Below are 27,616 nucleotides of genomic sequence, written 5' to 3'. Positions count from 1 at the left end.
AGGCTTTATGGAAATGTAGGTTTTGGTGAACTGAGTTCCTAGATGCTCTTCTGGCAAAAAAAAGATCATTGCTTGAACTTTTATATGAGTGCTAGATGTCTGAAGAGAGACTGAAGACTGAACTGTCTTTCTTCATGGATTTTATTCCACCACTGAAACATAAGCACCAACAAATGTTGATGGACAACAACAAATTTTGATGTTTCTTAACCAAATGACAGCCTTCTTCCTATAGACTTGCTTGATGAATTTATCTTATCCTGGAACACCTCCGAAACATCAACATGAAGAGCTATAATATGGGATGGCAGGCTCCTTTCACTGGACAGAGCAGTCAAATAAACTCAATTTCCTTACTGTGCTTTAAGAACTTAAGTCAGCCACATCTAAACACAAAGCACACATTCTGATATTTCCAAGTTTTTCTAAAACTTAAAAAAAAGAGAAAAAAAATCACACTCCTCTTTAATCATAGTCATGATTATGCCTCAAGTCACAGTACAAGAAAAAAACAATTGTTACTTCAATTTCCACCTCATTCTTTGCTCCACTACCCCTTAATAAACACCTAACCCATCACAGTTATCATCTTACTGAATTCTGATGTCCTTCATTCATGATAATTTTGGGGGAAAATATCTGGGTTTAGAACTACATAATTAAGTAGCTTCTGTTTCTAGTATGAAGTTCTACTTGTATACTGAGGTCAGTATCAAGACTGTGGTGTGAGCTTTAGAAAATGTAAAATATAGCCTGGAATATTTTCTGGCTTCTGTACAGCTGAATGTCAAGAACTCCCTGTGACCTTCAAAACAGTTCTGTAATACATACAAAACAAATAAACTAGTTTAAAAAAAGTACTTTGCAATGAAAAAGTCCAAATAACTTCACCTAAGAACTATTTGAAGAAAATACTTTACCAAGTTGGAGCCGCTCTGCAAAACATGGTGTCCAGCCTCTGAGGAGCACACAGGAGATTCATGCACATGTGATTCATTTCTTGAATTCAACAGAAAAAAAGTGTCTCCAACAAAACAGTCACCATGCTGAGGGTGCAAAGTGCTTCTGGCAAAGGGGTCGGGGTGACAACACCACTCTTCAACTAAATCACTCCAGTTTTCACTTGGTAGAGGAAGAACTCTGAGAAATTTCCTTAGAGGAAAGAAAAGACAAATATTTCAGTTTTGTTATAATTCATTTCTAAGACACTTAAAGATAGTTTAGGCTTCCTACAAATAGTGGGGGTATTATGGCATTTTCTCAAAAGGAAGTGCTTGACACTCTTTCCAGCCGAAGGCACTTTCTTTGGGTGAATTCTGAGAAAGCAGTGGCTGAGTTTCCTGCCAAGTCTGTGATGAAGCATTTCCCAAGGGTGAATCTCCAATGATTGTAAGGCAGAATTTGACACAGTCCTCTCTTGAAATTAATTACGTGGCAAAAATAAAACAGTTCCACCAAGTCACGAAAAATAACAATGAGCATTTGCAATTACATTTATTATTACTTCTTGTACTTCTTCTCTTGCATCAAATGCTGATATAAAACCAATAAAAACAGACTCATGCCCCAGCAAGATTCAGCATGTTGTCTCATACACCAGGCTTGAAAAAGCTAAAACCTGAAAAAAATACCACAGTACATCTTCATTTAAAAAACCCAAAGAAACAAAACAACAAACAAAGGATAATTTAATCTTAATTTTGATTCAAATACTCAGATCCAACTTTCAGAAGCCATATAAAAAAGGCAAATCCTTTTCTCCGGGGTAGCTGTATGGACCAAGGATACTGCTTCTGGCAAAACTACTTTGTTTTCATTATCAGTTGTTTTGGGTTTGCACTTTCTGCTCTCTGCCTAGTTTCCTTCAATGGTTACCCTATTTCTTGACCTGTCACCTGAAATCTTCACCAGAGTTTCTTGATTCTACTTCTGATTTAAAATTTGCAAATACAACTTTGCTTATGGTGCTACTTTGCAAATAAAAACACAGCTGCTAAGCCAACAGTTAGGCATTCTCCCTTTCCTGCAGTTCCCAGACCAACATTTTCTGAATATGTCATTTCTTCCCACAGTAGCTTCTTGGCCCTTTTAAATTGTTCGGTGGGTGAAAGAAAAATGTTTTATATTAAAAAAAAATCCTTTTTACCTAGATAGACAATACATTTTAAACTCTGCTTGCTCCACCTACAGATGAAAGTTGGAATAACTGATCCTCTGATGCAGCTTTACCAAAACTAAGATCACCTCTCAGCACTACCCATGTCTGTCTTCATTTTCTGTGGTCTTATATATTGTTTGAGATACTACTCAATTCTGCTAAAGTGACAGTTTAGTTCTGATGTTGGTCTAATAACTGATTCTTCATCAGCCTTTAAAATTAGTTCCAGTGCCTGGACTCACATTGCAAAAAAAGGTATTTCTGTTTTGCTTTTTACACAAAAGTAACAAAAAGCTCAGCAATGTTCTTACAAGGGAAAAAAAAGACAGACATTACCTTAAGCTGCAGACTCACACTGTCCTGTTTCATTAAATCAACCCTTCTTTACTCTCACAGTCTACAGCATAAAGATTTTCACTTCTTTTCCAACAAAAGCAGTTTTTCCAACCAGTAGGAATTTCCTAAACAAACTCCTCCTAACTCTGAGCTATGCAGAAAATATACCATTTCCACTGTATTTTAGGCTTTTGCCACTAATAGGTGGGAAGGCATATCCTGAGTCACCAGAACTGGAAAAATGTAACACTAATAAAAATGGAGCCTTCCTAGAAAAACAAACAAACAAAACTAACTTGAGGCTACTAAATAACATGATAAAACCTAGAAAACAGGGTGATTTATCTCTCTAAACTCGCTCCTAATAACTGAGTTTGTACTTGCAAATAGCCACCTAGGCTGCCTTCAGTCAGAGAGCAATAAACAATTCTTAGATTGGTACCTTTAGGAGTAGCTTTCTCCTGAAAGTGTCTAACCTAGCCAGGCTGAATCTCCTGCTGCAGACAGTTCCCAGATTCCAACCTGAGAAAAGTAGGTAATTAACTTATTTTTTAAAAGTTTGAAGTTTAGCACTAGTCTGTAAGAGCCCTGCCATAAGTATATAACTCTTAAATTATTTTCCATGCTAAGGTAAGTATTTGACCATAGAGACCCCTGTAAAATTGGATTAAGGAAAGTAATCCCAAATGTCATTATTAACTAATACCCAGTAATACCTTGTCTACTGAAAGTACTGAAAACTGGAAGTAAAATGCACTTTAGACTTTTAAACATATAATAACTATTCAGTTCTATCAGAGAAAAACAACTGCATTTCTTTAACTGCAGCTTCCCTTATTTACCTATTAAAAAAATCTTGGGACAGCCCAGCTTGTCAGGCTTAACACTACTTATGTAGGGAAAGTGCAATTAGATTTCCCCTGCCATGAGTTTTTCCATGGAATATTTGTGCAGTACCAATTATTACTTGTTACATTTAGTCTCTCCTGTCCAGCTGATGAAGGGAGTGATAGAGCAGCCTTTAAGAACTTCTTCATGACAGAAATAAAGTCTTAGAGACTTATTTTATATTTGAGGTACACTTAGCCAAACTGGAAGGAGAGAAAGAAAAAAGAAAGTATACATAATTTTTTGCAGCTCTTGCATGATGAAAGAAAAAAAAAGTAATAATTTTCTCTAATGTGTGTAATGTGAAGGCAATGGAAAAGAATGAAAGACCCTAACCTCTGAAGAGCTATGGAAGGAAACAGACTGAGGCAGAGGATTTCAGAAAATGTAAATTTTTGTTAAACTTACATTTAACCATTCCTAGCACATTTCTTAATCTAACTTTTAAAAGGAAGACTTCCTATGCAGTCTCTAACAGCAAAAAATAAGCTTTAGAATAGGTTTGGGGTGGTTTGTTGGTTTGGTTTTTCCTTTCATTTTAACCTAGATTTCTCTTGCTTTGACTGAAGATTACTGCCACTTTCTTTGCAGCAACTTCCTAGATATTGGAAGAATCTTATGTCTTCTCCACAACCTTATCTATACTAAACCCCATTTACTTCAATTTCTTCTTAAAAGTATGATTTTCTAGATCTCAGGTGTTTCTTATTACAGACCCTTGCCTAGTAATTCAGACTTTAATATGCTCTCTTTCACACAGTTCTGCAATTTCCCTTCAACCCTTCCACCTCTGCTGTCACTGTCATACTTAATTCTTCCTGGAGAGAGGAACACATGAATTCTGTAGCTAGAAGTTCTGACTATGCTACTCTGTCTTCCTTTTGGAAATGCTGGAACAGAATGTGTTGGATACACTGGCAGCTCCACTTTTCTACTCGTGTCTTAGGTTTTTTTAGAATGGTAACATTCAAGGGGCTCAGAGGCTTTCTGCAAGGAGAAATGCCAAGTGAAAAGGCATGGACATGCATTCTTTTTCCTTTCTCGAAAATTCTGCTTGTGTCACATTACAGGATGCAGAACCAAAAGATTTAAACTACATGCATATGAATTTGATGTGCTGAAATTCAGGAAAATTCCCAGAGATGGAAGTATAAATGTGCAACATGTTTTGAAAGCAAATGTTACTGCTAGAATTAAGAAGTTCCACTACTTTACAAATGTATCAAAATAAGAGTTATTACTAGACTTTCTGATGAGACATTTCAGAAGAGAAAGTTAAGAAATCCTCAGTTACATTCAGCTAGCCATAAATCTATACCTATGACAAAAAAGTAACAGAAATTTAGAGAATGAGACATATTTGTATTACTGTTTTGTATATTAGGAGCCACACAGATCATAAAAGTCTGTAAGTGCACCTCTAACAATTCTTATATTTTCAGCTGAAGCTGTCAAAATTGTTCATCAGAAGAGCTAGACAATGCAGCACCTTTTTATTAAAATTCTCATTCACTTTGCAGACTTTTTAAGGAACAGAGATAAGGACGAGTCACTCAGCTAAGACATAATTCCTGTTTCCCAAATTTAGCATCCCTGAACTATGTGGAAGCAGGCTTTGCTTAAAAGATAAAAGGAAACCGTGGTCAATATCCCCATTCTGAGCAGCCACTTTATAATTACAGCATGATGACTGAAAGAAATTTATAAGAGACTGAAAAGAACTGAAAAGGATACCTGAAATACAGAGGAAGAAAGAAATCAAGGAGCAAATGAAAAAACAGCTAAAAACTGCTTCAGGTAATTTTGCTTTTTGGCGTCTGCAGTGCTTCAAATGTGTTCTTGTCTATCAATTTCAAAATAAATACCTTTTAGCTGTCTCAAAGTACACAAAATAACATGAATACCAATCACTATGGCATTTACTGCTATAAATACAAGACACTGCAGTACTCACCGGTCGTTCACTACGATGTCACCACAGGACTGACAGTAAAAGATGTAGGTATTGTTGGGTTTCAGGCTTTCCCTCAAAGCACAAACCACATCTATAGATGGAAGGAAATATATTAATCTTCAAAATAGTGTAAAATTTTCAGTCACTTGTACAAAAAAATCTTGCCAAATACCTCAAACCAAAAAGGATAAATCTAACAGACAAAGAAGAAGGCTGACATTTTGAACACAACCTTAATTTTTTTTAAAGCAAGTCTTTAGATTTAGGAAAAACTTATCATCTCCACCTCACATCCCATATTACTAAGTAGGAACTGTATATATTAATATTTATTTTCAAGGTGCAAATCCTCTTCAGAAGGGGAGCTGATGTATTAATATAATTGCAGAGATTACAGAAATCAAAATTCAATGCCACCCTTTTGTAATGATATTTCTGATCTGTATATCTGCAACATGAGGGGACACACCAATATGTAACACAAATAGTCAGGATGGGGAGCAGGGTCAGACACTAGTTTTACGTTTTCAGACAGGTAAGAAACCAACCACTGTGGAACCACTCCAGGAAAAGATAGTGAGCAACGGCCTCTGCAGGCCAGAAAAGCAAAAATGGTCTCACAAAAGGCAGCTCAAACAACTTCTCCAGAGTAAAAAAAAAAATAATTATAAACATCTCCCCAAATTATCTGACAACATTAAGTGAAAGAAAAAAAGCGCGACAAAACAAGTCCCCCAGAGAAAAAAAAAAAAAAAAAAAAAAAAAAAAAAAAAAGTCTCCCCAAATTATCAGACAACATTAAATGAAAGAAAAGCAAAACTGTAAGCCTAGCTCTACGTATGAATATGCTTTGCATCAGCCACTTTCTCATACATAAGAATCAAAGTTTACTCTCAGCACTGACATTCAATATTTGAAATTTAGGATTCAACCACAAGAGAAAAGTACTTTTAAATGTTCCAGAATGTCAACTATTTTGCATAATAATATAAAATATCAAAGGGTAACTAAGACTATCCAATATACATGTTGATTACCACCTAGTTCATATACTTATTTTTCACTAGCATGACTTTCCAAGGTTGATTTTTAAAAGTTCGTCGCTGGTCTTTTGAAACATGTCTCTTTAATAGGACACATTAAATAATTTCAGAATAACTGAGCTGTCAAAGCACATGCATAATTACAGATTAATGTACAGATGCTATCTCAGCATGCCAACAGAGTATTCCAATGTGTTTCTGGTGCAGCATTACTGTATATTGCATATTTTATCATCCTTTTATGCTTTAAAAGCTCAGAATGGCAATTTTGTGTTATTTAATATGTCTTTCTGTGACACATCATATGAAATGAATCTAAACATATTGAGCTTGGATGCCAAGATGAAAGAAAGCAATAGCTGTACTACCACGCCTTCTATTTATTTATATTTAACACTAGGCTTGAATTAGCATCATGGAAGTAAAGGAGGTAACTTTGCAGATGTTACCTGTGACATTAACCTCTGAAACCCCAGCTGTGAGAATAATGAGTCCCAACACAAACCCTTTACAGTTAAGTGGTCAGGGATGGACAAGCACAGTTGTTGCCTGGATGAATGAGGTTACTCCATTACTGATAGGATGGGGAGTAATGGGTACAAACTGAAAGAAAGGAAGTTTAGGTTAGATATTAGGAATAAATTCTTTACAGTGAGAGTGGTGAGGCCCTGGCACAGGCTGCCCAGAGGGGCTGAGGGTGCCCCAGCCCTGGCAGCGTTCAGAGCCTGGCTGGGGAGGTCCCGGAGAAACCTGCTCTAGTGGGACACATCCCTGCCAATGGCACAGGCACTTGGGACTAGATGATCTTTGGAATTACCATTTTATGGTTCTATGATTTTCAGCAATGGCAGCAGGCACTTGTGACTAGATGATCTTTGAAATTACCATTTTATGGTTCTATGATTTTCAGCTACCAAACGCAGAATATGAGAGAAAGAAAATCACTTCGAAATACTATGGGGAAGCACGGGTGGGGGGAACTGTGAGCAGATCAAACACGCGGCATTTCCCTTTCATTACGTCACTTTTGCACTTTCCATTTCTAAAACTGACAATGCCAGAAGGCGTTTGCTCTGCAGAACCCACACCTCACAGCCTCTCTGCTAAACTGGCCACGTCCCGGGTCATCCGTCCCCTGCCTGCCCCGCCCTGCCCTGCCCTGCCCTCACCGGCGGCGGGCGGCGGGCGGCGCAGGCGCACGCGCAGGTGCAGCCCGTCCCCGCGCAGGCGCCGGAGCCCGCGGCACGAGGACGGCGCCAGGCTGACCCCTGCCGGCAGCGCCGCCGCATCGCAGCTCCCGCCGCTCCTCACTTCCAGGGAATCCGCGCACACCGACACCTCCACCGGCGCGCTGGGGAGATCCGCCGCCGCGCTGCGGAGGAAAAGCAACGGGTATGCCTCGGGAAGGAGCTGTCGGGGTGCGCTGCTGCTTTACACAGGCCGGCCCGCAGCTCCCCCGCAGCCCCAGTCGCGCCGCGAGATCCACGCGGTGAACGAGGAGCAGCCGAGAGAAACAATCCACCGTTCTCAGGAAAAATTTATTTGCACAGTAGTGCCGAGCCGAACAAGCAGGGGGAGGCGCCCGCACACAACCCGGTCCCCGCGCTGAAGGCTAAGGACGCCGAAAGGCAGACCCGCCGCGCCCCCGGCTGCCCCGCACGGCCCGAGCGGCGGCGGGCGGCAGCGGCCCCGCACTACCGGATAACCAGCAGCGCGCTCTGCGTGGCCCGCCGGATCTCCATCAGGAACGCTGCCGCCATGCCGGCACCGCGCAGGAAGCGCCGCTCTCCCGCCGGCGCAGGCGCGGCGCCGCCGCCCGCCCGTCACAGCGCCGCCTGCGTGGGATCGTGGAGTCCCCGCAACCCGCGTCACCCAGCGCTGCTTTCGGACGGCTCCAGGGATGGCCATTTCACCACCTCCCTGGCAAATCTATTCCAGTCCTTGACCGCCCTAGAGGTGGAAAATATTTTTCTCATGTCTAATCTGAACGTCTCCTGTCTCATTTTAGGGGCGTTCCCGCTAGTCCTGTCACAGTAGGCATGGCAGAAGAGACCGGCTCCTAAAACCTCCTTTCAGGCAGCTGTAGAGAACAGTGAGGTACCCCTGACCCTCTTCGAGACAAAACCCCAGCTCCCTCAGGCGTTCCTTGTAAGACAAGTTTTCTAGAGCCTTGTTTCTCTTCTCTGGACGCGCTCCAGCGCATCAATATTCTTTTCAAACTGAGGGGCCCAGAAACTGATCACAGCACTGGAGTGCGGCCTCACCACTGCAGTGCACAGGGGGACAATCACTGCTCTGGTCCTGCTGGCCACACTATTGCTGACACAGGCCAAGATGCCACTGGCGTTCTTTGCCACCTGGGCACGCCGTGTCCTGCACGGCGTTGCGATCCAAGGGCAGGATCCAGCAGCTCGGCCCGAAGGTGCCCTGGGAGGCAGTGGCGGGAGGGTGTCCCGGGGTCCGCTGCGCCCCCGCCTTGGCCGCTCTGGCCGTGGAGTCAGGCCCGGAACACAGGGATCAGTCCCATCGGGTCCCGAGCCCCAAGGTCCAGGTCTGCCCAGCCGGCTGGTCTCACGGGGCTTTCTTATGCCCAGTCTCTTTGTGTCAACATCGGGCTGCCACCTCCTGCTTTCCTGCCACACCACCGCCGTGAGGAGCCTGGGTCTGTTCTCTCGGGCACCGCCCCACAGGAGCTGTGGGTTCTGGGGGTGTGTGCTCCGGATTCGTGGCCAAACAGGGCTGATAATAAACTGCTGGTTTAGCTGCTGCTGAACGGTGTTTGCACACTGTTAAGGCCTCCTCAGTGCCTCACTCCACACCACCCAGCAAGTAGGCTGGAGGTGGGGAAAAGTCTAGGGCAGGGGGAGAGATCATACAGCTGACTTTAATCGACCAAAGTGCTGTTCCATGGCATATAACATCACTCGTGGCAGTAAAAACTCAAGGCATAGTCTTTCCAAAGTGGCCAATGCTCAGATACTGACTGAACATCAGCAGTCTTGTTGTGGGAAGTGGTGAGTGATTGTATGTTTGGGGGGATTTTTTGTTCCTCTTTCCCTCATCCACTAAAACATCATTGTCTTAACCCACAGTTTTCATGCTTTTGCTCTTCTGGTTCTTCCCCTGAGCGAGCAGCTGGCTGGGGTCACCCCATCATGACCGAAAAGTTCAGTCTGCACAGAAGCCTCTGCTGAGACAGGGCAGGACCCCCAGCACTGGGGACTGTGTCCCGAAGCACCACTACTCACCCCCTGCCTTGTGAAAAAAACCCTTTCCACCCTTTCTTGCAGCTTTACAAGTCTTTCTGAATCCCTCCTGATCTGTGGGCACCCAGCTCTTGAATGCTGTCACACTGTACTCAGCAAACAGGCTCTCGGCACAGGCAGCTGCTGCTCAAGGGTGAGGTTTTCTACTGCCTCTCGTGAGATCTTTTATCAAGAGACTGCAAGTCCACCCTGACATGTCTGTTTGGCTTTCCCTTACCTTATGAACACTGTCACCACTGCACACTTCATCCAGGATGCTGCGTAAGAAGTTGATGTTCAGTATTCAAGGACACCAAGGAAAGAAACTTTCACTTTGAAAAAAAAAGTCTTTCTACAATGTTAGAAGTGTTTACTTTTTAAGAAGTCACAAGACCCTCTGTGGCTGCAGAGAGTTATTTGAAAACATGATCTGCAAAGCTTCAAAAAACCAGGCAAATTTGCACAGGTTACTTTTATAGCAATATATTGTCAAAGACAGGATTATAGTGAAGTAATCTTAGTCCTTGGAGTTATCAAAACCAAGTAGGAGAATCCCAAAGAAGAAAATGGAGTAGGGTTAGATTTTGTGGGGAAAAAAATACAGCAGGCAACTCAGTTTCAACTGAGTTATTTTGTTGTTTTTTTACAAAGCATGAAGTATTCTAAGATGGGACTGTATGGTCTACATGCTGTTCTGAGTGTGGTGGTGTGGGATTTTGTTGTTGTTGTTTGTTTCCTTTTTTTTAAAGGAAGAAAAATAATTAGTCCACATGGTGGGTTTCATTTCCAATTACTTCACAAACAAATTTATATTGTGAATTAAGTTGTTGTGGACAAGCAGGTCATACGTCAAACATAAACCCCATGTAATTTGACTCCTAGTATTAGGGCCTTTGATGTTACAAAGGCTTACCCAAAGCTACAAAGTTATGAATAATCTTAAGTGTTCACAGGGTGTGAGCCTCACTTATTCAAAATTGTCTATTATAGGTTTCTCACCATTTCTGCTGTGAAATAATTACAGAGAGGAAGGTAAATTTCCTACAGAGCAAGTGCACCTAACATCAGTGCTGCACCCAGCCCAGTATGTTGACTCCAACATCAGTAAAACAAAGTACTAATAAGGAAGAGCTCCATAGCATGGTTGTTTCCAGGTACTTCCCCTGTGGGTAGATCCCTACCCAATTCCTTCAGTGTCCACTTATGGATGTGTTTGTCATCAATATGAATAATGTGTCCTTCAACCTAGAGCTTGTGTCCAAGTCCCCAGCCCCTGGTGCCAATATGTTGTAGAAGTTTTCTGCTTTGAAGAAAAGAATTTCTGTGCCTCCCCACTCTCATACTGTGGGGTTTGGTTAACAACAACTTTGTTGCCTTTCATAATTTTGTAGAATTTGATCAATCCTCTCCCCTGCCTCCTCTCTCTGCATTGAACAGTCACAGTCATTATTGCTCTTGCTGTAATGTAGCAGTGACATCTCTCCACGGTGCCTTTCCCAACTTCTCCACATCCCTCTTGAGCTGTGAAGACAAGAATTGATGCCGTAATCAATCTGAGGCTGCACCAGCCTTTTACACAGCAGCCAAACAACTACCTCTGTCTTGTTCTCAATATTCTTCCCAACGACATACAATGTTTTTTTGATTGCCACTGCACATAAAGTTGATGAGGCAATTTGAAAGAAGTGTTTTGGAGCTCTGAGCTGTAACTGTCACTACTAAATTCAGCACAAGGGAAGCTTAGAACTCCAACTGCTCTGCAATGCAGTGGCATGTGAAAGCACATGGTCAGTTATGGACAGTCACTTCCCCTCTGTGAAGTTCACCACTCTTAAACAGCTCCAAAAGCATGACCAACCTAGTTAACAATTACTTCTCAAAGGCATTTATAAGTATCTTCAAAGAACAAAAAATAAGAGTACTATTTTAATGAAAATACATGACATGTAGAGTAATATTTGATGCTTCAGAAAACCAGTGGAAATTGTCAGCTTTCCAGAAAGTAACTATTTTTCATGTACTGATTCCTGGTATAGTTTAATGAGAAAAGGAATTGCATTTACTCTTTATTATTGTCCCAAGTCTGGAGAATAAAATTAGACTTCATTAAATATTGGCTGGCAACATAAGTCACTGTGAGTAGAAGACTTATTATGAGATTTTCCTCTGGCAATATTTTAGTAATACTTGTCCTCAGACAAAGCCTAAAATATTAATCATGTAAGCTGAACACACTTTTTTTTTCAGTTACTCAAGTAATTTATAACCATAAGCTCTGTTTGCTATTATGAAGCTTGCTTAAATTTGAGAATTGTAATGATGACTTAAAACTAACACATTACAATCTAAGAGCTGTAGCCTTTATACTGTGGAATTGGCCAGTTGAAAAATCACTCTTGCACTGTAGTAAAATAAAGTCCTTTGAATACTGTCCATGTGGGCACCCATACACTTTTACGTGTAGTAAGGATCCAAGTGTACTAATGACAAGAAATTTTAGCAAATTCCCAATACAGCTACTGCTAACATAAAGGTAATATCACATCATGGCATGACAGACCAGTTTGGGTTGGAAGGGACCAGGTGGGGTTTGGCCTCTTCTGCCAGGCAGAGACAGGACAAGAGGACATAGTCATAAGCTGTGCCAGGGGAGGTTCAGGTTGGACATTCAGAGACAATTCCTCACAGAAAGGGTGGCTAGACATTGGAATGGGTCACATTCCAATGGAGTCACATTTCTTGGAGGTGTTTAAAGAGAGACTGGACATGGCACCTAGTTCCATGGTGTGGTTAACATGGTAGCGTTTGATCTTAGGCTGGATTCGATGATCTCAGAGATCTTATCAACCTAATTGATTCTGTGATCTTAGAGACCCTTCCAAGCCCCGCTGCCGTGAGCAGGGACACCTTCTACTACAGCAGATTGCTCAGAGCCCCATCCAGTCTGTCCTCAAACACTTCCAGGGATGGGGCATGCACAGCTTCACTGGGCAACCTATGAACCATTTCCATTGCTACCCGCGCTGTGCTCGGTGAGCTCGGTACACACCGGGCAGATAAACAAACCCATTTTCCATTGCTCCCTGCGCTGGGCTCGGTGAGCTCGGTACACACCGGGCAGATAAACAAACCCATTTTTCATTGCTCCCTGCGCTGGGCTCGGTGAGCTCGGTACACACCGGGCCACACAAACAAACCCATTTTCCATTGCTCCCTGCGCTGGGCTCGGTGAGCTCGGTACACACCGGGCCACACAAACAAACCCATTTTCCATTGCTCCCTGCGCTGTGCTCGGTGAGCTCGGTACACACCGGGCCACACAAACAAACCCATTTTCCATTGCTCCCTGCGCTGGGCTCGGTGAGCTCGGTACACACCGGGCCACACAAACAAACCCGCGCTCACGCGTCCCGCCAGGGGGCGCCGCGCAGAGCGGCGGGGCGGGGCGCGGCGCGGGGCACGCCGGGAGCTGTCAGGGCGGCGCGGGGGTGCCGGTGGCGGTCGGGCTCTTCCGGCTCGGGTCGCTCAGGTAACGCCGCTCCCTCCGCTCCTTCCCTGGGATCTCGGTGCGGGCACGCAGCGCGGCCCGGCGGCGGCTCCTGCTCCCCTCCCTCCACCCCCGTCGCCGCGCCGGTGTTGGGGAGGGTCCGCCCCTGGAGCCGAGCCGAGCCGAGCCGGCCCTCTGCTCTGCCCTCCCCTCGCCGCCGGCACCGTCGTGGCGGACGACGGCCGGGCCGTACCGGGCTGTGTGCGAGGGGCAGGTGCCGAGGAGCCCGGGGAGAGCGGTTATAGCCTGTTAATTACGCTGCATCAATTGACCTGTGGCACCTGTCCGCCGCTCCCCAGCGGGCTCTGTTCCCCGCGGTGCGGAGCGCGCCCCGGTGAGTTTCGGCGTGCGGAGCCTCTCCCCGCCCGCACCGGCGGGGCCTGGCTTCGCCCTTCGTGCTGCAGCTTCCCCAGGGAGCTCTTCCCGCCTGCCTGGGAATGAGCTTGGCGTTGGGCTGCTAGGGTCGTCCTGCTTTGACCTTGAGCGTCCAGGGGGCTGTGAGCCTCTTCTAGGTGAGATTCCCGGTTGCTGAAGTTACTGCGTGTGGCATTTGGAAGGATACATGGGACATATGGCTGCCACTGGGTTGTGTGATGCAGGGTTAAATTTCATCTGTTGATGGAGAGATGGCCTTAAATGTTGTGATGCCAGTTTGAAAAGCATAAATATATGATAGCTTCTGGTGTTAAATGTTTTTCAGAAATAAAATTTTCATATCTGTGACAATAACCAGAGAACCTTAAACAATTTATCTCTTTAAGTGACCTAAAATATGTTAGATATGCGATGCAGGTTTTAAAGAGCTTGTTCTGGGTGACTCAACCGTTGTTTTTGTTGCTGATTGCAAAAACCCTTTCACTCCTGGATCTTCTTTCAGTATGCAGTAATAGTGAAAGTGTTATGGTTCTCAGGTTAACTGCAGAGTGTTACTGGTATCTGAATTCTGGCTGTAGGAGTGTGAAGAGTTGGGAAGACTGTATCTAAAGAGTAACAGGCTAGATACTTGCAGGTAATAAGGGGCCACATCATAAGGTTGAAGATCCTAGTCTTCATTTTGCTGCCAAGGCTTGGCCTGTGTTAAATGCTTAAGCAGGCCTGGCTATCAAATTTACTCTCTTTGTTTGTGGGGTTTTTTTTAGGTTTGTTTTTTGTTTGGTTTGGGTTTGGGTTTTTTTCTAATGTTGGTACCTTTTCAAAAACAGGGTGGAATACAGTATACCTTTTGCTAAGAGTGTGATGCCTAAATATTGTGATTATCCAAAATGCACGGTAATTTTCAAAATAGCGTGTATAAGTATTATGAGAGGGGATGTGAGTTTGGAAACAGGCAGAATATTTACAGCATAATTTGTGGTTTTGTTTCCATTGACATGAGAATTGGCACTTTTGGAAACTAAGCAACCTGTATATGATGTGGGGAGAGGCTGCATTTCTAGCTCACTGAATGTTTTGCTTTCCCAACTTGTTGGTAACACCTGTGATGGTAGATATTTAAACAGCACTTTGCAAAGAAAAGGTATCTTATATCTTCCATTACTGGAGTGGCTGTGCATTTGAGTGGATGGTTCTGTTCACAACATAGTCAGTACTTTTCCTGTGTAACATTGTCGCCATGCCATGCAGACCATTAGAAATGCTCATTGCAGGCACAGCAAGCTGTGTGGGTGAGGTGGTGCTGTGGTTCAACCCCAGCCAGCAGCCAAGCCCCATCCCCCTACCTGCACTACAAGGGAGAGAATGAGAAGGATAACAGGAAGAAAACTCATGGGTTGAGATAAGGACAGTTTAATAGGGAAACCAGCAGACACACAAGCAAAACAAAGCAAGGACTGAATTCACCCCTTCCCATGGCAGGTGGGTGTTCAGCCATCTCCAGGAGAGCAGGGCCCCACCACACCTAGTGGTGTCTTGGAAGAAAACAAACACCATCATTACAAGTGACCCCCCCTTGCTCCTTTATTGTATGCTAAGCATGATGTCATGTTGTCTGGAATGTCCCTTTGGGCAGTTTGGGTCACCTGTCCCAGCTCTGTCTCCTCTGAACATCCCATGCACCTCCTTCTGCTCGCTGGTATAGCAGTATAAAAAGGAAAAAAATCCTTGGCTCTGTGTAACCCTGTCCAGCAATAACAAAAACATCTCTTTATTATCAACCATGTTTAGCACAAATCCAAAACAGCCCCCTGCCAGCCACTGTGAAGAAAATGAGCTGTACTCTGCTGGTGTAAGTGGGCTCAGCCTGTGATCTCCTGCCATTATTTTCTGTTTGAATACAGGGAGGACACTTCCCTGTGTTCATCATTGGTTTAGTTCTCTTGGCCACCATTCCTTCTGTCCACCTTTAGTGTCTTCTTGCTTAGCCAGGAATGACTGCTTGCTCTGGGTTGGCTGGCTGAAAATGCTTATTGATTTTCTTTTCTCTTTTTTCCTTTTCTTATTTTTTGGTTTTGGTGGAGCTGTATTATGTTAAATCTGCAATGCGTAGAAGAGAACCAAGAAGAGATATGAAGTGTGTTGTTAAAACCCCCTGTTTTGAGAATGGTTGAATAAAGTAGGAGATAGAGGCTGCACTAAATGATACCTGCTAAAGCATGAAATAGAAAAATGGAAGTAATTTTTCTGTATGCACATAAATTGTCTTCCGGATTAATAACCATGTTGCTCTGACTTGTAGCTGAAAAGAAGCTGAATGATAAATAGGAACAGCAAGTGATATGTTTCCCTCTGAGAGGCCAGGGAGAAGAAACACTGCAGGATCAACCATTTTATCCTAATAACTGAAACGAGAAATGAAAAGAAAACACCAAGGAGAATCAGTAAATAGTTTTACTAGTCAACACATTTCTATTTTTATCAGAAACTTGTAGTTCAGTATAAGCATTAAAAAATAATTAGAAGTCAGGGAATGGTGCCTAACTTGGTTTTTCATTTGCAAAAATTGTAACTAATTTAACCTTTCATTTATGTCTTTTCTGGCTTACTTCTGAGGATAGGGAGAGTGAATAAGTTTTCATTCAGGCCCCATTTTAGAATAGTCAGAAAAGGATTCTACTTTACAAATTACTTAGAAATTTACCTCTGGAACTGGGAAACCAGATGCATTGTAAAATATAATCACAGTCTAGATAATGTAGAGATATATGCACAACATATGACACTATTTCAGAATTAAAATCAGAATAAAATTATAGAAATTAGTTGAAATTTGAAATTAATGAATTGCTGATACCTTAGACGTCAGGGTATAATAAAAAAGGAAGATGAACAAAGTCTTGCCCAAATGCATTGTATTAGGTTATCCAGTAAGGTAAGGACAAGGATATGAGAGCTTCTGCCATGCATTTGTGAAAAGACCTATCAGGATCATTTGGAGACAGAATGTTAAACCCACCTGAAGCTACATATTAGAACAATGGGTATGGATTAATGGAAGATAATTGTCAGCAAAGAATAAATGAATAAATTACTTGGCTACCACTTTTTTGTTGTTAATTTGGTAGAGTCTGTGTTAAACTGGTATCAGAATATTTTGAGAAGTTCTCAATGTGAAGGCACAGCATTACCCTGGAAGCAAAGTTTTTCTCTCAGTACAGAGTACTGCAAGTGTGATGTAAGACAGTGAACCTCATCTAAGTCATTTTTTTGTGTACTAAGCTGAAAAGTATCCTGAAGTTGGCAAACTCTCCTTTAAAACAAAGTGCAAAAAAAAAAAGTATAACTGTAAATTAAGTGATTCTCATTAGAATTTATTTCATTGTTATGTTTGCTATGGCTTTTTTTTTTTTCTGTTGTTTATTTATTTTAAATGTATTGCATATTAATTTGACTTACTTATTTGACAAAAGTAAAAATATGCAAGAATGAAAAAGAATACCTCAAGTCTCCTCTCAATAAATGCTTGGAAAAGAAAAGCTGGCTAGTTAAAAAGGATTCTTTTCAGAGAGGGTATAGGGACCATTTGAAGACACCAGGCTGAAACACACAAAAGTGAAAATAAATTGCCATTTATTTGAGGAAGCCCGTCCTGTTCTGTGCTCAGGCAGCTGGAGAGAAGATAACTATTTGACGTCGTGTACTCAGCCAGCGCTACTCGGCAGGGAGGGCGGTGTTGCAGGGCCAGGGCTGTGTGAGGGCTGGGCAGCGCTGCTGCGGGGCTGGGGGAGCGCACAGCTCCCTCCCTGCTCACGGGCGGCGCGGCTGCCCTCCCTCCGGGACACTCCTTCTCCCTGTGACAGCGCTTTTTCCAACCCACTGAACTTGTGGCTACCGTGGATGTGGCTATGGCAGGTAAATTCCTTCCATATCCTGTGTAGAGTAATCCCAACAGCCTTATTGCTAATATTCAGTCTCAGGAGCTCTTTATGAAGGTGGGAACTGACACTGTGTGATGTTGCAGGTTTGATTGTGGATAGCTGAAAAAGGCCCTGCCAGCTCAGGGAGCAAGACAACCTTTGAAAAAAAGAGCATGGCAACAATTTATTTTGGTCCAGGGAGCAGTAGTTGATACACTATATACAGTGATATACATAACTTTAGGATAAAGATTTTATGTTTCTGTTTGGCTCAGCTTCGTGAACCTGACTGGTGACTCCAGATTATATTTCATGTTCTAGTGGAAGGCGTCCCTGCCCATGGCACAGGAGTTGGAGCTAGATGTGCTTTATGGTTCCTTCTAATTGAAAATATTCTGTGATTTAAAAAAAACTTCCTAAATATTTGTTATTGTTCAGATGTCCGCTGTGAGAATGAAATTACTATTTTAAAAACATATTTAATCAAATTGTTTACACTTCTCTGATGGCTGCATTGCTGCCAAAATATGTGTAGAAGGATGGCAACTGTGAGCTGAGATGAAATAAAGGAGGCAACACTCTGAACACTTACCAGGTTGAGTGCATGGTAAATTTTAGGTGGTTTGTTTGTTTTTGGGTTTTTTTTCTCTCTTTTTTTTTTTTCTTCAAATGTGTAATTGAATATGAGGGAAATAGGGACCAGTTCTAGATTTACACTGTAATATTGGTTGTTCAAATACAGTGGTCAACAAAGGGAAGAAGGGAACAAAAAAAAAGTATTTGAAAGTAAGTATTGAAGAATAACCACAATTTCAAGGAAGCATTTTCCCATTTTATTCTGTGTTGTGTAATTCTCACTTAAATTACCATCTGTTTTTTGGTAAGGCATGTTAGATGTTTAGCATAATTTAGCATAAGAAGTAAGGGTATCTGGAGATTTGTTGGGTTTTGGATGTAAAATGAGCACTGATTAAGCTATAATTTATTACATAGATAATTCAGGAATCATTTGTTGTAAGAAAGGAAAAATGGGAAAATGTTATTTTAGTAAGAAGAAAATATTTTAGTTAATGGTTGACCTGAGTTACAAGAAAGAGGCAAATCATCATCTTTCATTTACTGAGTGACATAAGTTCAGATCTGTGAAATCTGAATATGTGATTTGATCTCGTGAAAGATGATACTTTAAAAATAGAGACTCTAGTGTAAAATTCTGGCATTCATGAAGTGCAAAAGTACTTAACTCCAGAAAAGATGATGTCTGTTATACTTTGCCAGAAACACTAAGAGAGTCCTGAGCAGTATGCAGGCAACGGTGCTTAAGGGCTGAAATAAAAGGAATTGGAAGTGTTCTATTGGTGGGTCTGGAGTCAAAATCAAAATCTCATTCCAGTATATCAAACTGTTTCGTAGTTCACCTGTTATATCTTGATAAGCTGTAATAAAATGGAATTGAGCAGAGGGGTTAAAATGTCACCCTAAACTCTGTTTGTAAGAGTCAATTGGAAGAGATGTATATTTGTCTGTGAGAGTGAGAAGTTTTTGGTTACTTTCTTCTCTCCTCTGACAAACAGATATGTCACCCTAAACTCTGTTTGTAAGAGTCAATTGGAAGAGATGTATATTTGTCTGTGAGAGGTTTTTGGTCACTTTCTTCTCTCCTCTGACAAACAGATTTGGTATTTTTTTAATTTCAGAAAAATTGTGCTCTAAAGCATATTCATTTAGAGTTTGTTTATAACTAAAAATTTGTTTTCTTAAGTAGTAACTAGAGCAGCTGAATTCTTAGAAGGTTTGTTGTATGTACCGTGTGAATTTTTAAGCTTGTTCCTAGTTCCTCTTTATGAACTCCTGTCTGGTGTAAGCCACCCTTTGGAAGACCATAAGGCAGGAAGAGTAGAAGGAACATTTTACATACCTGATGTGCTTGCATCAGACTGTGTTCATTGATAGACTTAGGTTTTTTCCAAACTTTTTTTTGTGAAGAACATGCAGAAGAAGGAAAAAAATTTATTCATTTTCTTTTTACTGACAGTTTGATTTTTTTAATGTAATGATAAATAAACTTGTTTTGTAGCTTTATAAGTAAGGAGGATGTACATCCAGTTGGGTACCTAAGCTAACCTCTGTGGTACAAGCCATAGGTTTTCTTGCACGTAGTTCTTTTTTGATATAACTCCCAGGAAGACATCTTGTGTTGATTTAGAAGTTGCCAGTATGTGTAATGCACAGATCATTATACAGATTTGATTTAATTAAATTTTGTTGTGAAAGAAATTTGAACAACTAAAGCAGAGCTGTTTTTTCTGTGGAAAAATATGATGTGCTGTGTCCACTTGTGAATATGACTGGGTAGAAAAGTGTACTGAGAAGGTACAAATCACAATATTAAATCTTACTAAGTGTTGTAGGCTGCTGAAAGATACTAATGACATAATGGCTAGTTATAGTTAATAATACTGCTAGGTGGGGTGCTTTTGTTTTTGTTTGTTTGTGTGGTATGGGGGAGATTCTTCTTTCGTCATTCTACTGAATAGCAGTTGGCCAAAATAACAAGTTCAGATGGTTCTTGTTCTTCAGAAGACATTAGAGATTCCTGTTTGAAAAATTCTGAATAAGAGGAAAAGTGTATGGAAAGTCAATCTAGAAACAGAGTAATTAGCTGTAATTGGAAAATCTTTATCTGTAGTTACCGAAGAATGTATCTATTTTCTGTATATGAATTTTATCTGAAGAGTCTGGTGTGGGATTTGCAAGACTTATTTTGCTATTCGTGTTGTTAAATGCTTCTGAGGGAAAGCAAAGCATAATAAATTACCAAATGACAAGGCTTCTGTTTTCTTTGTATTCAAATCTGTGTTTGTATTGAGTCTATTTAAATACAAATGTTTTTCTGCAGTTGGTGGCTTAGTATGTGGGCACTATACACGGCTTAAAAAACAATAGCACTACAGTGAAATTAGAATGTTTTGTCATCTGCTCTTTAATTGTCTACTAGTTCTTTTACTGTACATCCCATAGCCACCTTTGAAATGGTACACAATTTAAAAACCGCCTTGGAATATTGCATTGCAAAGTAGAGACCCTGAGGAATTCAAAGGAGCAAGCTTGTGAGCTCAGATTCTTACAGTACTTGGAACAAATCTTGAAATTTCTTTAAGTGACTTGATGTACGCAGATTTGTACTCCACAATCAGCCACTGGACCTGTACCAGTATTTCAGTATTACAGATTGGGTGGAACACACAAGTAGAGCAATTATCTGATGCTTGAAAAATACAAGAGTGGAATAGTAGCAAATCAAACCTGAAAAGGAGTTTTGGGGTAAAATGGATAAGGGAGAGCTTATGAATCAAGTTTTGCAACCTTGTGATTGAATCAGAACAAACTCTAGATAAAAGCTGCATTTATGGAATTGATTTGGTGAAGCTGCTGTTCCTCTTCACATTCCTTTGGCTTCAGTGATTTAGAGCCACTTAAACAGGTGAATGGTTTGTGTTGAGGTGGGACAGGAGGCACTTGGGTGTTATGATGTTATGAAGAATAAGCACTTGCTGTGGAAACACAGCTGAAGCAGTATTGTTTTAACATGAGTTGGAGGAAAACCAATACCACCTCATCAGGGAATTGAAGGCTGCTCTGGGGACACGCTATGCACAACCCTCAGCAAAAGAGCCACAGCCCCAGACACCTGCTGTCCTTGTCAGAGTCATGTGCAAAGACTCCTCAGACATCCAGGTGTACCCAGAATTGAGTGGTATCTGTATTTTAATCCCCGCTAGAAGGTGAAGTAGAAGATAGTAAGTGTCAGAACCTACTTCTGCAATCACTTATGATTTAAATATAATTATATTAAATTACTTGATAGTGTAAATTGCATCTTAGATAGTTTCTTCCTCATTGATAATGAGGAAGGTTAAAAGGTCATGGCCATCTAACAGGTCAGGGATTGCCTGTGCCAGACTCATGAGAATGGCTTAACCTTCAGTCTGAGAAGTTTGGCTCATCTCATCTGGTGTACAAAAAGGGAAAAAAAACCAAAACCCAAAGGATGGTGCTCTTCATCCCTTTGTTTAAAAAGGGAAACAAATAAAGATCATTCCAAGGAAAGTTGGCCCTCATGCCAAATGGTGGTTGTGTAATGACAAGATAAATGCTTTGTTCTGTAGGCTGTGTGATGGTGTAGCAGAAAATGCTATTTTTAATTTATTTCTTTTTTTTATCTATCAAATTTTGTTATCTATCTTGTTTTTTCAAAGTAGAAGACCATGGAAGGATAAGGTTGTGATACTTAGAAGTAAATAGACACTACCAAGCTTTACATTGTGTTGAAATATCAGCTGTAAAATCAAATGTTTTTAAATTTGTGTTATTATTACAGATGAAGAAAACAGAAAAGTATTGATAACAATATATTATGGAAACATGAAAATACTCAAAACCACATTGTGGAATATCTTCAGACTAAACAACAAGAAAACCATAGTAAAATATTATTTTTATGGATGAGAACTCATAACAATTGTCATTCCTGTTATTTTAATGATTGTAGGATAGAAATAGTCCAAGGTTTATAAAAATAATACATAACATTTGTGTAGTATCCTCTCTGGGTGCCTCACTTATTATGGCTACTTGTGATTTATCTAAAACTGAGATTTCTTTGTAGAGAAAAAGTGTGCAAGAAATTCTTTACATAAATTCTTTTTGAAAAAAAACCCAACTTTTTGTTAGCTAGAAAACTGAGACCATAATTGTAGAGTAGTAAGAAAATAGACTATGTTTTTCTTCTCCATACAAAATTGCATAATCATTATATTTGCACAACCAGTGGTGGTGGACTTGTCTAAAAGTACAGTCAAAGATGTTAATGTATTTTGTTTTCAAAATTAAGGGATTGTTCTGGTTGGTTTTTAAGTCTAAAAGGAAGCTACCTGTTTAACCCTATGCTCTGCCTGGTTTGTTTAACCTTTGATACTCCTTTGTCAGACCACTCTCAGCTCTCAGGTCTTTCAAGCACTTGAGGAAGACAGAGCCATGTCTCCCACTCAGCCATAAGTGGTTGCATTTATGCTATAACTGGATAAAAAGGTTTCTGATGCATTTTTTCACTCAAAAAGAATTATTTACTGAGTCAAGTTCTTTCTCCATCCACCGTGCCTGGAAAAAATTGAATTCTTCTGCTTTTATATGTTGGTTCTTTCTTATTTTTTCAGTGTTAATACATTATTTCGCTTTTGGAGATCAGACTTTGGTGGTTGTGTAGCTGTCTCTTTGAGAAATCTGTTGGCATTTTACAGATTTTACAGGGTTTTCCAGAACAAACTTGATCTTTTTTGGGATTTAATGAAAAAATACTTATTATAAAATGAAACCACATGTAAAGTTGTTTTGTTTTGTTTTTTAATTAAGTGTTATCTAAGTGCTTTATGCCAGTGAGATATTGTGAAATCTATCAATTTGACACCCGGAATGTGTTTTTTAAATAATGGTTTGCATTTCTCTTCTGTCTTGGAGACAGTTTGTCATTATTTCTCTGCCACCAGAATCAAGAGTGCAGAAACCTTGTAATTTTTTGTAACTTTTTTTAACCTTTTTATTCACTTCTTCCATCCAACTCTTTTCATTTTGTCTGCCACTTTCTAGTTTTTCTCTGTCCTTGTGACTTTCCTTATCATACCTAGGAGACAGTCTGATGAATACTACTTCTTTATACCTGTTCCATGGTTTGTTTGGTTTTTCAGTCATGCTTCAGCCTACACTTCTGCACGTGATTTTCTTCCATTTCACTTTAATCAAGACAAGAGAACAGCATCTGCTGAATGTGGAGCCTCTTCTGAGGCCAAGTACAAAAGAGATCCCAAAAACTTTCCCCCGATAACACCTCCATTAAAAGGGGCACCAAATCTGCCTTTTTCACAGATGTGCTACAATGGCATTTCTTGTTGAGTTGTATTTGCTTGGGGTAAAAGTAGCCTTAAAAACTCATTTATTTTAAAAGGTTATTGAACCTCTGTTATTAAAAAAGTAGTCTATGACATATAAAAGTACAGGGTGATGTTTCTGGAACTAAAATATCTTAATTACTTGGTGTAGTCCATCATACAATGAAAATATATTGGACAAATTGCAAAATCCTATGATTACAGAACACTGGGAAACGTGTACTTTTGTTGTGCCTGGATGACAATAGTGTAAAAACAAAGTAGAGTTGCATCACTGGGTTAGAATAGCAAGTCTTGTAAAAGGAAGTGTTGATGCACAGAAGTTCTCTTGAATGGTGTGTAGCTATTGTATGTATCCTTCAGTCGTGTCTTCTGCTTGGAAGGGATTCAGAAAGATTTGCCTCTTCTGTTTGCAGAAAGGCTGGTTTGTTCTAAGGTGGGGGTTTATAGTGATGGACCCAGAGGAAGTAAAAAAGAAAATGAAAAATCACTTTGTTGCATTGTTTAGCACAAGCAGTATTTTTTCAGAGAGAAAATGTATTATTTTTCTAGGAATTTTTGTTTGGCTTGAGATGTTGGGATTTCTTATTATTTGTTTGGGTTTTTTAGTAGGACTTGATGTTGGACATGTGTTAAATATTTGTTAATATTTGTTTACAATATGTTAGCTTTTGTTTATAGTTTGTTGTAACCTGATTTCAGATTTTTTTAAATGACTTTGAGGAAAATGTAGTGCTTTTTATACATATTTTAACAATCATTTCAGGGCTTTTATTCTTTTATCTTTTGAATAGGTAATGTCTGTACATGAATTGCAAGCTGGTCTCTAGCGGGGACACCGTGGGAGGATGAACACGGAGGAGCTGGAGCTACTGACTGATTCCAAGTACAGGAACTATGTAGCTGCTGTTGACAAAGCACTGAAGAACTTTGAATATTCCAGTGAATGGGCAGATTTAATATCAGCACTTGGGAAGCTAAACAAGGTATGCGTGGCAAGTGCTCTTGAAAAGACTCAGGAATTGCAAAAGGTACTGGTGTAACAGTACAGAAGTGCGAGGTTCCAGCCACCTCTTGCAAATATTTCAGCACTCTGGGCCAAATGTTGAGTGTGTGACAAGAGCAAACAAATCAAAGACTTTTCTAAGACCTAGAGTTGAGCCCTTTGTATGTGCAGCTAAAGGGGGAAGTTAGTTACGTTTCTAGTGGAAATAAATGCAACATCTCTTTTATTAGTAACATTTACTTCTAATATTGTTCAGTGTTATAGAAATAATGTGAAAACTGGTATGAATATCAGCAGTAGTTTTATGAAGCGTAAGTTCTCATTCATGAACCAGAGAATGCTGATGTTCTGACATTTAAACAGTTAATTTTAATGGGCAATATCATTGTAATCTTCAATAGCACTTTACAAATGCATACAGACCCTGATATTCATAAAAATCTTGTTTTAGTGAGTTGTGTGTGTTTCTAGGCAACCCCACTCAGGAAAATGACATTATAGTTGGAAGGTGCATCTTTTTTTTTATATAAACTCTAGTTTCTTTCTTTTTTTTTTGATTGTAGCAGTTCTTGCTGCATATTTGTGCAACGTGATGGCTGTGATACGGAGAAAGAAAAATCAAAATATGTAAAAGCAACTCTATTCTCCAGTCCTGAAGTGATTGTATAGTTTCAGACAGTGGTAAAGCTTTGTATGTGATCTTAAAGCTATCCCAGACTCATGACCCACAGTTTAATAGTCCTCTTTGAGCTAGTGATAATGGATTTTATGAAATGAAAATAGCAATTTTTGTCCTCAAATGGATGAGTAAATGACAAATGGACAAGCTGTAGGCAAGAAGCCCATTACAAGTGAAGTTGCCTTGGCAATATTACCTATAACAAGTGTATAAATGAAAAGCATGGCAAAAAAAAAAACAACCCACGGGGGATTTTAATGGCCTTGGCTTTTTTCCTTGTAACCTAGGTTTGTGTGGTGACTTATGGAAGCTGTCCAGGAAGTCCTTGATAAAATGTGCATTTCATGTTTAACTTGTTTTGCGCTGTTTTTCTTTTTTTTGTGCTGATTTACCAGGTGCTGCAGAACAACGCCAAGTACCAGGTAGTACCCAAGAAGCTGACGATAGGCAAGCGCTTGGCACAATGTCTGCATCCAGCTCTGCCGGGAGGCGTTCATCGCAAGGCACTTGAGACGTATGAGATCATTTTTAAAATCATTGGACCCAAGCGCTTGGCCAAAGATCTGTTCCTCTACAGGTACAGTGTTTTAAACAACTCCATTCCAAATGCATAGTGGAGATCCTTTTGTTTTCCTGTGTTTTATATTCACAGTATTACTTTGTTATATAGCAAGAATCAATCAGAACCAATTTATTTCCCTCATGTTATTGGTGCTTGTCTAGTATTTTTCTTCTGAATATTGTATAACGGAAAAGAAACAGATCACCTAAATTTTTGTTGGGCACTGATTTTAGTGCAATAAAACCTGGAATTTATTATTTTTTCATTGAAGTGAAGTGATGTACCATATGTATAGTAATTGAAAAGTTAGGACTTCATTGTATTAACATTACATTTTTCTATTTTATTTCTGTTGGAAAAGAATCTGAGTATAGTTTGTTGCAAGAAACCTTCTTATCAAATTAACAGAACAGAAAGCTTTTGTTTTGTTAGCATGGGGGGCAAGTACAAACTTTTTCTCAGTCTCTGGAACTGATGATAATGAAAAGGAGGGATAACCTTGAAAAGTTAAGTTTAGTCAGCATATACTGGTTCCTAAACCTTGATTACGAGGCGTATATTTTTGATTGAGTGGGGTGGGCAAGACATTAAGTTATTTTTTATATAATGAATGTGTGCACACTGTCACATGTGGTTCTTAATCTTTACCTGTCCCTAGAGATTAAAATTTCATCAGTTTGTGATAAATGATAACTGATAAAAAGAAATTCTGTTTAGGTAGAAAAGGTGTGCATTAATGCTTGGAAAGAAATTGCATGCCTAAGCATCAGCTCTTCTGTCTTGCATGGTCATGATATTTATATATAATCACATTGAGGAGTGGAGTGTTTTGGTTCTCTGGTTCCACATGTTTTAAAAGACACTGTGAACTCATAGCTCACAATTTGTGCTTGTACAGTGATTCAGTAGCTGCAAGATCTCATTAACAGTAAGTTCTAGGGTAATGGAAAATGCTACCTTGTATAATCTAACTAAAAGCTATTGTTACTGCTGCTAGGGCAAAGACAGACATTCACATTATGGCATTATCAAAGATTCCAGTATTTGTCATGAAAGCAGAATGCCAGTGTCTGAACATCAGATCTTGAAGTGTGAGTAATAGCCTTACAAAGAATGACTGTGGGTTAGTGGGCTGCTTATTGAACAAAAAGACATTTTCTGTAGAAAAAAGAAGCCAATTGACAATGGTTAAGGACAATTTCTGCTAAACAGATAAAGACAAAAAAACGTTTTTACCAAATGTTTTGTATTTTGGAATGAGTGTTGTAAGGTTTTTTCCTGTATTATGGACAATACCCAATCTACATAGAATTTATTTTAATAGTAGATTTGTAGATAGTTTTTACCAAATGTTTTGTATTTTGGAATGAGTGTTGTAAGGTTTTTTCCTCTATTATGGACAGTACCCAATCTACATAGATATTTATTTTAATAGTAGATTTGTAGATATACATTTTAAGACCCTTTCCTTAAAATTATCCTTTTTACTGTTCTTTGATTTTCTTCTTTATATGTCAGGGTCTTCTAACCTGAGTCCTCAATGATTTTGAAAATTGAAGTTGTGTTCACATGCATTTGATTATTGGTACAGTTTGTAATAATTTATTGTATTTAGTAGCACTAGAAAATATTATTTTAGTGTCTATGCTACTTCTCCTTAGGAGATCACATTTATAACTTTCATGAACTTACACTCACATTCAAGTAATTTCGAACATACTTCCAGTTTTTTCAGTCCTTTACACGCTGTGTTATGAACAAAATTGTGAATAGGGTTTATTGTTAGTTTTAGAATCTGTTTTCAGACTGAATTTCTGAAGTAAATATATACTTTGATGTGACTTAACATTATAAATGTCTTAAATTTTACCTCAAGGTTATTTGCTGAAATAAAATACTGTGGTTTTTCTTTCAGAAGATTATTTCTATAAATTTCCTCAAATTGTTCTTATCCAGTCTTG

The 27,616-nt window shown here is 40.0% G+C and overlaps 2 protein-coding genes across 13 annotated transcripts in view; one reads left to right on the top strand and one right to left on the bottom strand.

Moving 5' to 3' along the window:
* The window catches only part of UBE3D (ubiquitin protein ligase E3D), a 79,028-nt gene extending 70,542 nt beyond the window's left edge, over positions 1–8,486 (bottom strand). For both annotated transcript variants that reach the window (XM_039729441.1, XM_039729431.1), the window contains exons 1-4: positions 8,078–8,486; positions 7,549–7,751; positions 5,337–5,427; positions 921–1,152 (exon numbers count right to left, since the gene is read on the bottom strand). In XM_039729441.1, the coding sequence (XP_039585375.1) occupies positions 921–1,152; positions 5,337–5,427; positions 7,549–7,751; positions 8,078–8,139 (588 nt within the window). In that variant the 5' untranslated portion in view covers positions 8,140–8,486. The remainder of the gene's footprint in view (positions 1–920; positions 1,153–5,336; positions 5,428–7,548; positions 7,752–8,077) is intronic.
* A 4,562-nt stretch (positions 8,487–13,048) lies between these two features.
* The window catches only part of DOP1A (DOP1 leucine zipper like protein A), a 60,893-nt gene continuing 46,325 nt past the window's right edge, over positions 13,049–27,616 (top strand). For 7 of the 11 annotated variants that reach the window (XM_039726359.1, XM_039726369.1, XM_039726315.1 and 4 more), the window contains exons 1-3: positions 13,049–13,153; positions 24,203–24,394; positions 25,489–25,670. In XM_039726359.1, the coding sequence (XP_039582293.1) occupies positions 24,257–24,394; positions 25,489–25,670 (320 nt within the window). In that variant the 5' untranslated portion in view covers positions 13,049–13,153; positions 24,203–24,256. The other 4 variants (XM_039726331.1, XM_039726306.1, XM_039726299.1 and 1 more) reach the window with 3 other exon arrangements.

Source organism: Passer montanus, unplaced genomic scaffold (genome assembly GCF_014805655.1).
Source record: "Passer montanus isolate IOZ18808 unplaced genomic scaffold, ASM1480565v1 scaffold11, whole genome shotgun sequence".
Classification (NCBI taxonomy): Eukaryota; Metazoa; Chordata; class Aves; order Passeriformes; family Passeridae; genus Passer; species Passer montanus.
This window is presented reverse-complemented; position numbering and strand designations above follow the sequence as displayed.